General features: G+C 46.8%; 1 protein-coding gene across 1 annotated transcript in view; it reads left to right on the forward strand.

Annotated features, from left to right (window-relative positions):
* CNGB1 (cyclic nucleotide gated channel subunit beta 1) overlaps window positions 1-1,175 on the forward strand; it is a gene marked incomplete at its 3' end in the record, with an annotated part of 79,108 nt that extends 77,933 nt beyond the window's left edge. Inside the window, exon 31 of the mRNA XM_079906482.1 lies at window positions 885-1,175. Within this exon, the coding sequence (XP_079762608.1) occupies window positions 885-1,175 (291 nt within the window). The remainder of the gene's footprint in view (window positions 1-884) is intronic.
* Window positions 1,176-15,664: the final 14,489 nt, after the last annotated feature.

Here is a 15,664-nt window from a genome sequence, read left to right on the forward strand (position 1 = left end):
CTTCTGAGGACGGTGAGCAAAGGATCTGCTCTAGGCTTCTCTCCTGGCTTGTAGATGACTGCCTTCTCCCTGTGCCTCTTCACACTGTCTTCCCTCTACGCCTGTCTCTGTGCCCGAAGGTCGTTTATAAGGACACCCATCCTATTGGATTAGGGGCTCACCCAACTGCGGTATGATCTCATCTTCTTTTAACTAATTACATCTGTAATGACCCTATTTCCAAATTAGGTTACATTCTGAGGAGCGGGGGCGGGGCGGGGGGGGGCGGTTAGGATTTCAACATATGAATGGAGGTTCTGGAACCAGACTGCCTGTTTTCAAATCCCGGCTCGGCTTTGCTTAACTTTGTGACCTTGGGCAGAGTTCCTACCGCAGAGGGCTGTTGAGGACTAAGCAGGCTCGGTCACATAAAGCACTCAGAGCAGCGCCTGGCACAGAGAGGCGTTAGGTAATGGTGGACATTCCTATTAAAGCTGTTATCGTTCCTATTTCAGTAAGCAAATGCCGCTGAGCTCCTGATAGGATATGGGGGAGGCGCAGGTATCAGCTGATTGTGTGAACCACTGTGAGCTTTTCCATGCCTCTGGGCCCTCCATGGGTGCGTATAATTGGAAATTTACCGAATACCACTACACCTGGGCCTCGTTATCTAGCATTTTCCATCACACCACTAACTCCCCACCGTAATCCTGCAATCTACAGGTGGGGAGACTGAGAGCCCGGAGGGGAAGTGACTATCTCTACACCACATACCAAGTCGGTAGGAGGGCTCGATCCCAGCCCAGGTTCCTCTGCACTGTGCCACCAGCGCCTGGGCCCAGCCCTGCTGCTTCTGTGGTTGCTTTTGGTGATGACAGAGGGACTCGCCCCCTTCTCTGTTTCAGGGGGAGATAGGCCGGGAGATGTACATCATCCAGGCGGGGCAGGTGCAGGTCTTGGGTGGCCCGGATGGGAAGTCCGTGCTGGTGACGCTGAAAGCTGGATCTGTGTTTGGAGAAATCAGGTCAGAACGGGGTGAAACAGGGGGACCTCGGCAAAGGCTGGGGAAGGGAGGGATGGCCAGTGGGTGGGACTACGTCCTCAAGGGCCCTTCGGTGGGTCTGAGGAAACCGCTATGCATACAGCACTGGCACCTGCTGACATATGCAAGGTGGGCCCAGCTGTCACCCGTGTGAGGCCATCGTGATGCTCTAGGCAGGGGTGAAAGTGAAGATGCTAAGTGTGATCAGAACTGCAGCCTCCTGAGGGTCTCACCTCCCTCCCTTCTCTGCCCCAGCTTGCTGGCTGTTGGGGGCGGGAACCGGCGCACGGCTAACGTGATCGCCCACGGGTTTACCAACCTCTTCATTCTGGATAAGAAGGACCTGAACGACATTTTGGTGCATTATCCGGAGTCTCAGAAGTTGCTCCGGAAGAAGGCCAGGTACATTTTTTTTTTAGTAAAAGAAATCCGTATATACTTTAGTGTGCATTTCTTAAGGACTCAGACTTTCTTTTACATAACTGTAGTACCTTTCTGAAAATCACGAAATTCAGTATTGAAGCAATACTTATCCCTAATCCATAGTCAAATGTTGTGAATCGTCCCAATAGTGTCTTTTATAGCTTTGCTTTTCTTCTTTTCCATTCCTGGATCCCCCACTGCATGATGTTGCCATTTGAGTCTCCTTTGATCTGGGATCAAAGTTCCTCACCTTTTCCTATCTTCAGGGATTTTGACTTCTCTGAAGAGGACAGGCCAGTTATTCTGTAGAATGTCCCTCCATTTAAGTTTATATGTTTTCTCATCATTACCTTCAGGTTCTGCATTTGGGGCAGGAATTACTCAGAAGTGATGTTGTGTCCTTCTCGGTACAGTGTATTGAGAGGCTGCTTTCTCCCTATTCTGATGATTTTTTTACTCTGATCACTTGGTTAAAGTTTCCACACTCTCAAGTTACTATTTTTCCCTTTGAAATTAATAAGTAATGAGTGGTGAGTCACCTTGAGATGATGTAGATTTCCTGTTCCTTATCTCACTTTACCTCACTACTTTCAGCCTCCACTGAAGGTTCCTTGCAATGATCGCCATGGTGGTTGCAAAACGGTGATTTTCTAACTCTGTCATGCTTTCTACATTTATTAGCTAGCAATGTACTGTGAGGAAGAACTTTCTTTTCTTTCCCATTTATTTGATTTTTCATTTATCTATTTATAATGGTATGGATTTGCTGTATTCCATGAATATCCTGTTACAATCATTTTCACGCTCAAATTGTTCCACATTGGCCACTGGACACCTCTTTAGGCTGAATATAGTGAACTTTTGTTACATCCCTGTTATATCTTAGCACTTTTTTGCTTATAGACACACTAAGATGCCGTAGATTCATCTTATACTTTCCCTGCTGCATCCCTGGAAATGGCCATTTCTCCAAGGAGGCTTGATTCCTTTTAGAGGGGAATGGTTTTTAGAAACCAAGATATGAGTACTAAGTGCTCTCATTGCTACTGGGGTGTTACTAGGCCTCCACAGTGGACAGAGCTGGGAAATACATCTACATATACACCTGTATGTATAAATGCAAATATATATATATATATATTTATACACACACACATACATATATGCACATACGTATATATCAACATCTATTTTTTTGTCTGTGTCTATCTATATCTCTGTATATCTCTGTCTCTACTTCTACCTATCTAACAATTTCGATCCAACATCACAGAGTTCATTCTGATCTCCTTTTCTATATTTGTAAATTCCTTCTCCAACACTGAGAAATTTGACTCCCTTTATCCTCACTACATTGATTCATTTGTTCAGTCCTACAATGTAGAGAAAGTAGCACCAGAATCCCTATTTCATACCTACTGGAAAGAAGAAAGCCTTCTAAGCAGAGAGCAGTTCTTTCTGTCTTTAGCTTGAGGACCCATGATGTAGGTGTTGTGTTCAGGGTTACCTGGATTGGTTCTCTGTCTTCCTCCCTTTACTGTGGTTTTTCTGTTCATTTGAAATACAGCTAGGCTCACATGTTTCAGTTTGCGTTCCATTTCAGGGTTCCCCCACACTGACCCTTGTTGATTTTTTGTGTTTTGAATATGTAGAACATGAACATGGAAGAAGGCTACAAAACAGTGCATTCAGGGTCCCAACTCCCTGCACCTGTTGCCACCCACCCCTTACAGGAATCTAATCACCTTAGTTTCTGCTTTTTTCTTCTTGTGTTTCCTTTTGCAAAAATAGGCAGATCTGAGAATATTTGCTTATTTCCCTTTCTGTCTTACACAAAGGATAGCACACTGCAGATTCTCTTTTGCACTTGACTTTTTTTCACTTGACGAGAAATCCCAGAAAACATTCACTGAGTCCACAGACAGCTTCCTCATTCCTTTTAACAACTGTATTTAGGCTATTTCCAATATTTTGCAATTATAAATAGTACTGCAATGAATAACTTTGTGCATCTGTATTTTGTATTGTTGGGGAATAGGTAATTTTTTTTTTTTTTTTGGCCATGCCACACAGTTTGTGGGATCTTAGTTCCCCAACCAGGGATTGAACTTGGGCCCCCAGCAGTGAAAGCCTGGAATCCTAACCACTAGACCGCTAGGGAATTCCCTGGAAAAGGTAATTTTTAAGAAAAGCAGTTTTTTGCTTTCAAACACTTAAGATCAGGTTTTCAATTGAGTGATGGAAGCAGCACGATGTGGTAGAAAATGCACAATAGGCTTGGAGGCTGATAGGGCCCAAGTCCTGTCCATGTGCGGTACTGGCTGTGTGACCTAGGAAAAGTTACTTTACTTTTCTGGTCTCAGTTTCTCCATTGTAATATAAGGGTAATCACTTTGTTGTGGAGACGATTAAATAAAATAGTGCATGCGAATGTCTCTAGCAGGGGGCCTGGCACACAGGAGAGCTCAATACATGTTAATAATAATAATTGTTCCTCTTTATCCATTAAATTCTCTCTATAATTTTCCCATGGGATAAAGCCTTTTTAATCCACCTATCTGGTATTTCCTCCCTTGCCTTTTATCACATATTCATATTTTCCACTTCAGTCACCATAAATAATCTGTACAGAGAGTGGTCATCATAAAGGGAACAAACTCACCATGTCCATTCATACAGCACAATAATTTATTGAGCTGATAGTTCGAGGCCCTGGGGACACAGGAGGGAGGAAACAAAGCTTACATTCTAGTCGGGGAAGCCAGCAACGGAGAAAGGAATGACTATGTGATGTGTCAGCTGGGGATAAAGGCCATAAGGAAACATAAAGCCACATGAAGAGATAGAGGTGATGGAGGGAGCTACGTGAGATAAGTTGGTCAGGAAAAGTTATTCTCAGGGTGTGGCACTTCAACTGAGACCTGCCAGAGTGAAGGAGTGAGCTGGGGAACTGCCTGCAGGGAAAAGCATTCCAGGCAGAGGGAACAGCATGTGCAAAGGTCCCAAGGAGGCACAGACTCAGTGTTACATGGAGACCAACAAGAAAATGAATGTAGCTTGATATGGGATGGGAGCAGTGTAGGGGGTGAGATTGGGTAGGGCCTTGTAGGGGAAGCCTCACAATGGCTTTAGCTTTTGCTCTGAGGGAGATGGGAGCTATGCAGGGTTTTACACTGAGGAGTGACTTTCTGTGACTTAAGTTTTTACAGAATCCCTTTGGCAGCTCCCTGGTGAGTGGATGCAGTGTTGACCTTAAAGCATAATATAGACAAGGCATTGGGGTCTCTCAGGGAAGGAAGCTGCCCTGTAATTCATCTTACCTGGCTGTTCTTAGAGAAGCCATGGGGCCCTTCCAGTGGCTGGTCTACGTGATCTTTCCCCCAAGTCTATCCACGTCCCCCTACTGTCCCAAGGGACAAGGATGCACAGTCAATCCCCATTATTCACAGATTCCATACTTGCAATTCGCCTACTCACTAAATTTATTTGTAATCCCCAAATCAATACTCAAAGGCTTACGCAGACACTCGCAGACGTGTGCCCAGAGGCGAAAATTTGAGTCACCTACAGCGCACGTTCCCAGCTAAAGTTGAAGAAGGTGACGGTCTGCCTTCTTGTTTCAGCTCATATTGTAAACAGGTGTCTTTGTGTGGTCCATCATGTAGCATGTTTTTCACATTTTTGTGATTTTTGTTGGTGATTTTGCTGTTGAAATGGCCCCAGGTGTAGTGCTGAAGCGCTATCTCGTGTCGCCCCACGCAGGCCTGCGTTAGAGAGCCGCGCGTTCATTGTAAACAAATCAATGATGTGTATTAAATAAGATGTCTTTAAACAGAAACACACACAAGACAAGATTATGTAATGAACAGTTGATGAAAACGTGTGGAGAGGCTCACCGTAACCGAATCCTGTATTTCCCCCAGAAGCCATGGCTCAGTAGTCACTAATTCCGTGTCTGCAGACACTTTACAGAACTTAACTACCGCGGATAATGAGAACTGACTGCTCATGTCTGAGAATAGGTACCGGGTTCCCCTCCCTCTGCCTTCCTGCCCCCTGCAAGAGGAACATGGCTCAGAAAAGACACACTCATAGCTGTCATCCCATTCCTCCGGCTGGGTTAGGTGTGGGTTTAGCAAGTCAGCCGGGATCCCGCAGAGGCCTTGCTCCTGGCCATGCCTGCGGTGTGCTGGGGTGAGGCAGCCAGAGGAAGGAGGAGGGGCTGGCGGGCCCTGCTGCACACAGTGGGCTGTGGCACGGTTCATCAGAGGCTGCTTCTCTGGACAGGCAAGCTTGAGGAGAGGGGCAGGGGATCACAGATGAGCTCTGCCCATCCAAGGAGATATAGGTCTGAGAACCACAGGGCCTGGGGAAGTCTGAGTTGCTGAGATTCTGTCCAAGCTCCCCACTTTACAGATGGGGGACCTGAGGCCCCAAAGAAGTGAGACACTTCACTCTCTGACTTGGCCACTCCAAGAAATGGGGCAAAAAGCTCTCCTGCATGCCACTCTCTCCGGGGGTGAATTATACAGTAATTAGAGTGAAACTCATGTCATCTGAAAATGAGGATAAATTTCCTTGATCTGGAAATGTCCCAGAAGTCAGCTCAGTGTTTCAAAACAGAGATAATTAGCGACCAGCAAAGGGCCTGTAGATGGTTCTTTCGTGTCATTTGAGTACCACGCGGAGCCTTCCCACGGACTGCCGTGCTGTGAATTATGGACTCAAATAACACAGGTGACAGTGCTGGGCTTGGAAGAGGCCTCTGAAAATTATCATGTTTGTGGTCTCCTGGGAGAGCCCCAGCTCAAAAATGTAAGTCTTGGGCAATTAATATCAATATGCACAATTTAAATCCATTGCCTCTGATTAGATAAGCAGCCAGCAATGGCCTCATTTTTAAACAAACAAGTTTGGCCGGAACCCTGATGAATGAATTTGCCAATTAGTCCTCTAGACCTGCTAGACTGCAGGCGAAACTCATTTGTTCTTGAGCCAAACCACTCATCATGTATTTGTAGTGTGAAGAATTCCTTAATAAAGGCTGGGGCTCTCTTTGATGGAAAATTCTCTCCTTATTTAGAGAAGCAGGGTGGTATATTGCATTGGATCTGGGTTGTAATTCTGTCTCTGCCACTTCCTGTAACCTTGGGCGTGTCACTCCTCCCATTCTGAGCCTGTTTCCCCAACCCTTCTAGGTATGGTAATCCCAGCCCTTTCCAGGTCATGGAGTGTTGTCAGCGTCCAAGAAGATAATGACCATGATACTACTTTGTAATCCTTAAGACTTGGGGTGCTGGGGTCAAAGGCAGGGGTTTGAATTCCAGCTGTGCCACTTCCTAGCTGTGTGGCCTTGGAAAAGTTACTCAGCCCCTCTGGACGTCCACATCCTCATTTGAAATGAGGGAGAATAATAGGACCTACCTGTAAGGATTACTGTGAGACTTAAAGTGCGTATCAGTTATCTATTGCTGTGTAACAATGTTACCACAAATTGAGTGGCTTAAAACCACACATATTTATTATCGCAAAGTTTCTACATGTCAGAAGTCTGGGGACAGCTTAGATGCATCCACTACAAGGCAGTAATCAGGATGTGGGCCAGAGCTGGGTCTCATCTGAAGTCTCGACTGGGGAAGGATCTGCTTCCAAGGTCCCATAGTTGTTGACTGAATTCAGTTCCTTGTGGTTGTGGGACTGGGGGCTTCGGCTCCTAGCTAGTCATTGGCCAGTGGCTGCCCTCAGGTTCTTGCCATGTAGGCCTCTCCCAACATGGCCGCTTGCTTCATCACAGCCAGCAAGGGAGAGTCTCCTTGTAAGACACAGACCACAATCCTATGTGACACATTCACAAAAATGACATTTGATCTCCCTTGCTGTATTCCACTGGTTGAAAGCAAGTCACATGTCCCACTACCCTCAAGGTGAGGGGGTCACACAGAGGTGTGAACACCAGGAAGGGGGATCACAGGGGTCACCAAAGAATGCCTGCCTGTAAAGGTCTGAGCACAGAGCCTGACACATACAGACACTTGTGTCCACATTGGTGATGGTGATGATGGTGAAATGACAATGAAGCAAAAGAAGGAGAAGCAGAAAGCTCGGGCTCTTTTTCATCTGGACATCCTATTTCTGATTCTATATACTAAAGTATCCTGCATCATTTCCTGTGTGACCTCAGAAAAGCCACTCAACCCCTCTGAGCCTCATCTATAACGTACAGGCAATAAGACCCACAACATTATGGTTGTTCTGATTGTTCAGTGAGATGTGATGCCTCAAACAGCACTGTGCTGGGCTCAGAAAAGGAGCCCAGAAACTGTTAGTCCAAACAAACACCATCACACAACTCAACTCAAGGGCTCTGCCCGAACCAACGCGGCTTCATTCTCGCCCAGAGCTTGCTGGTCACGTTAGCGGACGCTGCTTTCTTTCAGGAGAATGCTGAGAAACGACAACAAACCCAAGGAGCAGAGCGTACTCATCCTTCCTCCACGGCCAGGCACCCCCAAGCTCTTCAGTGCCGCCCTGGCTGCATCAGGAAAGATGGGTGCCAAGGGGGCCAAAGATGGCAAGCTTGCCCACCTCAGGGCGCGACTCAAGGAGCTGGCTGCGCTGGAGGCGGCTGCAAGACAGCAGCAGGTGCTGGAACAGGTAATGCCATTGGAGACCTGGTCCATTTCAACCGCGTGCCAGGAAGAAGGCCTAGGGACCCACGCATCCCATTTTAGGGACTGTTTTTCCTTCTTCCTATCAGTCAGGATTCATTTGGTTTTAAGTGACAGAAATGCAAGTGACAGTGCAAGCTCAGATTAGCTTGAAAAAACAGGGAATTTATAGGAGCAAGTCATTGAAAAGTTCAGGCAAGGCTGGATCTAAAAGTTCAAATGATGCCGGTAGGATGAGTTCTGCCATTCTATCACCTTTGCTTCCCTTGGGGATGGTTCCATTCCCAGGCAGTCCCCCAAGAGCTTAAGAGGACATCCCCCAAGATCACATCCTCCTGGTTGAGGAACTCCCACAGAAAGAAAGTACCTCTTTCTCAGTAGCTTCAGCAAAAAGTCCCAGGGCTCATAGTCACTGGACAGAATTGGGTCACATGTCAGTTCCTGAGCCATTCAGTGTGGTGCTCTGGGGAGGACTGGCTCATATGCCCATCCCTGGACTGAGAGTGGAGATTGGTGTGGGCGCATTCCCCCAGATGGACATCCGGCTGCTGCTGCAGAGGTAGGAGCAGTGGGTGTGGGCAGGGAGTGTCCCTCCCCAGACCACAGTGATGTTCTCATATTAAATGTTGTGTCTGTGACCATTTAAAATATCTGAAAGGAAAATCCAAGGTGACAGGCATAGTGCCAACTGTCCCCACCCCCTAAGTCTAAAGGGAATTTTTAACTTAGTTCTGGGACTTTTTTCTGTGACTAATGCCAAGAGTGCCAATTAGGATGATTGCACTAATTATGGTTGTTCATGACTGTCCTTTAGGGAGGCTGCTGGGAAAGGGGGGGTGGGGTTAGGCAGAAGCTCAGTGGCAGGGAGGGGACAGCAGTCTACAAGACAGAAATCAGAGGAGGCTGGTGAACTCAGTCTCAATCCAGGCTGGTCCAGGAGACCGATCCAGAGGTCATTTGACAGCAGGAGTTGGGGAATGACACCAAAGTCACCCAGGGTTCCAGTACATTCTCCAGATGCATCCACTGATGGCCCCAAATTGAGGACAGGTGTGATTGTCTGGCTCGCAAACTGTCAAGGGCAGGGTCGAGCTGGCAAGTTGGGGTCTTTAGTGCTGGCTGGCGTGTGGGGCTGAGTGAACATGACCTCCGAGAATGTTCTCAGTACAGTGAAAGGTTTTATCTGAAATGGGATTTGTTGCTTCTAAGTGTTAGCTCTTCACCCAGACAGCTTGGAGATGTGAATTAAATTTGCATGAGTGTTCTCATAAGACGCAATTTTAGAACAACCAGGGCAGAAGGGCAGAGTACATGGAGCTCTTAAACAGAAGCCTATAGACACAGGTCCAAATCCTGACGCTGTCACTGCCAGCCCTGTGTCCTGGGGAATCTCCTCCAGGACCTTTTGGGGCCCACATTACTCCTGGCTGTCACATGGGGTAGCAGAGATGAAGCAGGTTACCTTGGATACTTTCATAAAAGCATGTTAAACACAGTGAAGCACTTGATCAAACTTGCCATGATCCTTCTGGCTCCATTCACAGCAGGATGCTTCAAGAAGATCCCATAATGGGCACCATCTGGGCATCCTGCCCTGGAAGCGTGTTGTCAGAGTTGACAGTGGATGGGCGGGGCGGGGGTGGGGGGAACAGGTGCACCGAAACATGCAGAAGCGCGTGGAGACAGAGGGAGCGGCAGGTCCCCAGAGCTGCCGTGGGATCTAGGAGTGTCCTGGCTCCCCCCACCCCACCCAATTCCCCTCCTTCAGCGCCCTCTGACTTCTCTATTCCTCATAAGCATGCTGACTGCTCTCACTTTAAACTCCCTACAGACCACTGGGCCTCCTGCTCTGGGGGCTGCTCCCTCCCCAGTTTCCTCCCATGCAGAGATGGCGTCAGAGAGAGCAGGAGGGGCCGTGGGTATCCACAAGGCTTGGGTTTTCACCCAATTCCCTAATTCTACCCACGGGAACCCCATTCATGGGAAACTCGCAGGCTGGAGGTTGGAGGTACCCACCAAGTCTCCAGACACAGGGGCTCAGCCCAGCCTAATGCCAGTGGTACCCAGCCCATTCTCCCCGGTGGGGAGCGGGGGTGGTGTCTCAACCTTCGAGACCTTCCGGGAAACGGGCCAGGCCACAGCTGCTCCTGCCCTCATCAGCCTTTACCTTAGTATTTGCTTAGAGCTTTTCTCATTCACCAGGGAGTACACATCCCGGCTAACCGGGCAGGGCAGGCTGGCTGAGCTCTGCAGAGGTTTTGGTGGCGCTCCCTCCTGGTCACAGCCTCTCTTCCCTCAGTAGCTCAGTGACTGTTGACAGGACTCTGCCCTTGAACTCGCAACTTCACTCAGGCTTCCGGTCCTGCAACTCCACAGAGACATAAAATATCCCAAAGAGCTTCACCACATCCTACCGGGCTTTTAATCCTTCAACTTCCCCATAATATACTGTTTCTACCACATAACCCTGACGCAGCTCCGCCCAACCTTCCAGCTATTAGATTTCGGAGCGCTGTCTTCCTCCTCAGGGGTCCCAGGGGTCCCAGAAGGAGGGAACTGGGAAGTGTCCAAGACCCCTCTGCCTCACGAGTCACTTTTTCTGGATCCCAGGCCAAGAGTTCGGAAGACGCAGCGGGAGAGACGCGATCAGCTACCCCAAAACAGCCCGCGGCCCCGGAGACCCCGGCCCCAGGCTCTCCGCCACCTGCATCCCAGGGGAGGTCCGAGGGAGAAGAGGGGGGTGCGGCCTGGCCCGAGGAGCACTCGGTGCGGGTCCACATGAGCCCAGGCCCGGATCCCGGGGAACAGATCCTGTTGGTGGAGATCCCCGAGAAGGAGGAGAAGGAGGAGGAGGAGGAAGAGGAGGAGGGGGAGGGAGAGGAGGGGGAGGAGAAGGGGGAGGGGGAGGAGAAGGAGGAGGGGGAGGAGGAGGGGGAGGGGGAGGAGGGGGAGGAGAAGGAGGAGGGGGAGGAGAAGGAGGAGGGGGAGGAGAAGGAGGGAGAGGAGGGGGAGAAGGAGGAGGAATAGGGAGGCGGTAGCTAGTGCGCCACAACCCAGCAGGTGCGCCCCCCCGCCCCGCCCACTCCCCCGCTCCCCTGCTCCCCGTGAGCTCTGAGTCCCTGCACCACAAGAAGGCCAAGACGCTGGTCTGCAGTAGTGGCTTCAGTTGCTCTCAGTTAGCAGCTCGGCCAGCGATCCTGCCCTGATGTCAGCTTCTCTGTCTCCCAGGGCTGGTCTTGAAATTAACAAACTTCACAGTGTTTGTGCCCCGAAGTTCCCACCGTCACTAGAGAACCCTACCTGCCCCCCGCCTGTTATTATTTTTAAGAACAAAATACTCTTCTGTGGGGCTTCAACATATGGGAAGCCTTGTTGGAGAAGCAAACGGTTGTTGAATGTTTGGGTTTTCCCCTCAGGAATTTGTCTCCCACATTTCAAGAATAGAAAACCTTTCCGGCGGAAGGGAGGGCAGCTACACTGTTTTTTTGACTAAGTGGGAATTCCGGCACATGTGACCCAGGGTCCAATGCTGTTTTTGTTTGCTGGGCGGTCACATAAGGAACGCGCTGCTCCTTAGATCAGTTAGTACTTACCTTCCCCAGACTATATTCCCTTCTCAGTGATGCTGTTATCTTAGAACAGATACAACGGAAATGGCTTACTGGTAAGGGGTCTGAGCGCTTCTGAGCATCTGCTCTGCCAGTTACCCAAGCCTCCTCAGCGGGGATTAATCTATTACTTGCTTTTTACACCCTTGCTCTAGAGAGGATGGTAGTAACTTCCTTTAAGCCTAGAAGGTGGAGTCTCATGGCCGACATCACTGAAGTTTCTGAGGTTTCTTCAGATCAAGTCGTGTTGCTTTTATAATTAAAAAAAAAAAAAAGGAAAAAGAGTCATTCAGTCAAATGAATATTTATTGAGAGGATTATATTTGCATACTGAATGGCTCTTCAGTGAGTAAAAACAAAAACTAGTATTAGGCCATTTGTTTCCATTAGCAACAATGAATACAAAAGACCTGTTATTCCAGTCCTGCCCATTTCATATAAAATCACAGGAACCTTGTGAACTATTGAAGGGGCCTCTGAAGGCTGGCAAAGTTGTGTTTTTATCCATTCAACTAAAGCAGAACTTTCATTTCCCCTGTGAAAAGAAGTAAACAGTATGGGAATTCCCAGACTGGTCTAAGCATTTTCAAATCCCAGGGTAATAAGCAGATTCATCTAGTCCATGACATATGTGATGGGAGTAATCATGATATTGAATATAGTGATGAGCAATGTTATTATTTGACCTTTTAAAAAGCTTGTATTTATTTTTAAATGTAATGACATATTTACATGTGTACAAAAGGATATCCAGTAAAAATTCTCCCTCCTACTCCAGACGCCCAACCTCCCTGGTCCCCTTCCTGGAAGCAACCACTATTATCAGTTTCTTGTTTCTTGTTTCAGAGATATTTTTAAGCTTGCACAAGGAAATATGTAAATTCATTCTTGTTTCCTTCCTTTTTTTCCCCCCACAAATGGTAACACACTAGAGCTGCTGTTATTTTTCACTTGATTTATGTTGGAGATTGTTTCCTATCAGAACATAAAGGGTGCGCTTATGTTTTCAGGACTGCAATCTAGTCCACTGTATGGACGTACCATAACATTTAACCACTGTCCCATCCATGGCCATTTGCATTGTTTCCAATCTTATGCTGTTAAAAATAATGCTGTAATTAAAAAATATTGTACAGACAGAATTTCACTGGTAAACACCTTTTAAATAAGAGAAGTATGGAGGTTTGGGCTAATTTTTTTCTTTACCATCCCCATTCCTCATTTTCATGTTTGTACTATATGTTCTATGACCCAAGCATAGAGAATGCTTCCATCTTTAGCAAGTAGTTCAGATATATCAGTAAAGTAAACTTATTGCCCTTTAGTAGATGGCAAAATATTTCAAAGATACCTTCACTGTGAACAGGAAGGAATAATAAGGAATCTTACTAAGGAATCTTTTTATGTAAGGAATAAATAAGGAATCTTTTTTATGTAAATGTACTTAATAAGGAATCTTTTTTTATGTAAATGTACTTATTCTTTTAGATATCAACCCTTGAATGTATACTGCTTATTATATAAAGTGAGAGATTCTTGAGGTTCCTAAGAATTGTCCTAGAAAGAAAATTGATTTTGAAATGAGCTTAGCAGTGTCTTAATTTCACTGAGAAATCTCATAAAACTTGACACTTTCACAAACTTTGGACATTAGATAAATTGAATTTGAGGCTGACATTATTCTCCAAATGGAATGGGACTGGTTGATTGCCAAGATATGGGTGGTACAGGTCAGGAATATTATCATTCTGCAGTTGAAACAGGACTTTTATTTATGTGTGCTGAATCTCTACTAATTTAAAATGTCTCAACATTTCCTGCATTTTGGTAGAAAGTGAACAGCAAGTTATTTTTTTAACTATATAAATATTTTAAATAAAATTAAAACCAAGAAGCTGTTTACAATTTCATTATCCAAATGTATTCAGCGATCTGGAATATTTTCATCCGTTTTCTTAGTAAACATGAATACTGTGTTTGTACTCTGGTTTTCATCCTATTATAATGCATTTTAATTAAAAGTATTTAGGCAAATGTTCCTGGCTAGTGGATTAATTTCAGGAACTGACCAAGTATGACAGACACTTTTGTGAGAAAAATTAAGTTTATTTTCTGGTTCAGCCTCCCTGACTGATCTCCTGTTGACATGCTGGGGCCATAATCCATCCTGCATTTCTGTTGCTGGAGTGATAGCCCTTATCAAACCATCCCTAGGAGTCTAAGTCCCTCAAAAACAGCCCTTTTATGTCTGGTCTGACCAAGCCCACAGCTTACAGTTTCCTCAGTTGCATTAGACTTGTTCTAATGCTACCAGTTCAGAGTGCTGACATACACGAACCCTGGATTCAGACTGCCTAGCTTCCAATCCCAGCTTGACCATGTACCACGGAGAACCATGACCTCTCTGAGCCTCAGTGACCTCATGGAGATAATACGTTGCACCGTACAGGGCCACTGAGATGATCAAATAATAGACTGGCACGGCCAACTCTGAATAGGCACGAGAAATAAAGCCTGTGTGCCAACCCGCTTAGTCTACCTGGGATAGAGTAGAAGCCCCCTCAGAACTCTGTCTTCTCTGAATTCTGCCTCTGCCTGGGGTTATACACAAAGCTGGGGTGTGATCACCTCTTTCGCTGCTCTTTAACTAATAGTTTGTATAAAAGCCTGGACATATGTGAATTATAACAATATAAATCACTACTTTCCCCACCATTCATGAATGTCTTTAATCCAATTTCATACAAAAACAGACCCTGAAACACCCACCCAAGGCTGACTCTCCTGAAATGGTCACTCCATTCTGAGCCAGGCCCAGGGCCTTCATGGGTGTGTGATCCGTGCAGTCACACATGGCCCCATGCTAGTCACCATCTTTATTTATTTATTTTAAAATAAATTTATTTGTTTATTTTTATTGATTTATTTTTGGCTGTGTTGGGTCTTCACTGCTGTGCACGGGCTTTCTCTAGTTGTGGCGAGTGGGGGCTACTCTTCGTTACAGTGCGCAGGCTTCTCGTTGCGGCGGATTCTCTTGTGGAACACAGGCTCTAGGCACCCGGGCTTCAGTAGTTGTGGCACGTGGGCTCAGTAGTTGTGGCTCACGGGCTCTAGAGCACAGGCTCAGTAGTTGTGGCACACGGGCTTAGTTGCTCCGCGGCATGTAGGATCTTCCTGGACCAGGGCTTGAATCCATGTCCCCTGCATTGGCAGGCAGACTCTCAACCACTGCACCACCAGGGAAGTCCCACCATCTTTAAATTCGTAATAATTTGTGAACAGGGGTCTCACATTTTTACTGGCACTGGGCCCTACAAATTATGTAGCCTGTCATGCTATCTGAAAACGTCAATGGGAGAGGGAGCTGTGTCTCTTTTACACTCAGCTTCCATCACCCTTCTTCCAGCCACAGGATCCTGCTTCCTTTCAGAAGATTACCTTTCAATCATATATTGTGACTCAAACACGATGACCCAAGCTAGGCCCATTGATTCTTTCCTGGGAATCTGAATCTTGAGAGCTATTGCCCCATCCTCCTTGCTAGAACAACCCTGATTTAGTTCTGGGCAGCAACATGCCCAGCCCCAGGGGATGAAGCCCTGCTGTAAGCCAATCACTGCTCTTCCCATCCCTTATGCCAGAGACTCTCCCAGCCTTCCTTGCCACTAGGGGTAGCCATTTGACCCAGTCCCAAACAATGAGTATAAAGGGAAGGATGATAGGCGGCTCCTTAATAAAGGAACCCCAGCCCCAACTCCATCCTTTGGTCCCTCTTTCTTCCTTGCAATACCGGTGGGGAGAATCTATTGTATTTGGAGATGGAACAGACCTCTTGTGGCTGAAGAGTCCAAGAATCAGAAGAATCAGAGATGCAAACTGTGATGTGCTGGTGTTGCCAAATCAACCCCCAAATCAGTTATCTCCAGAATTCTTGTTACTTGACA

The sequence above is a fragment of the Stenella coeruleoalba genome, assembly GCF_951394435.1.
Source record: "Stenella coeruleoalba genome assembly, chromosome: 20".
Lineage (NCBI taxonomy): Eukaryota > Metazoa > Chordata > Mammalia > Artiodactyla > Delphinidae > Stenella > Stenella coeruleoalba.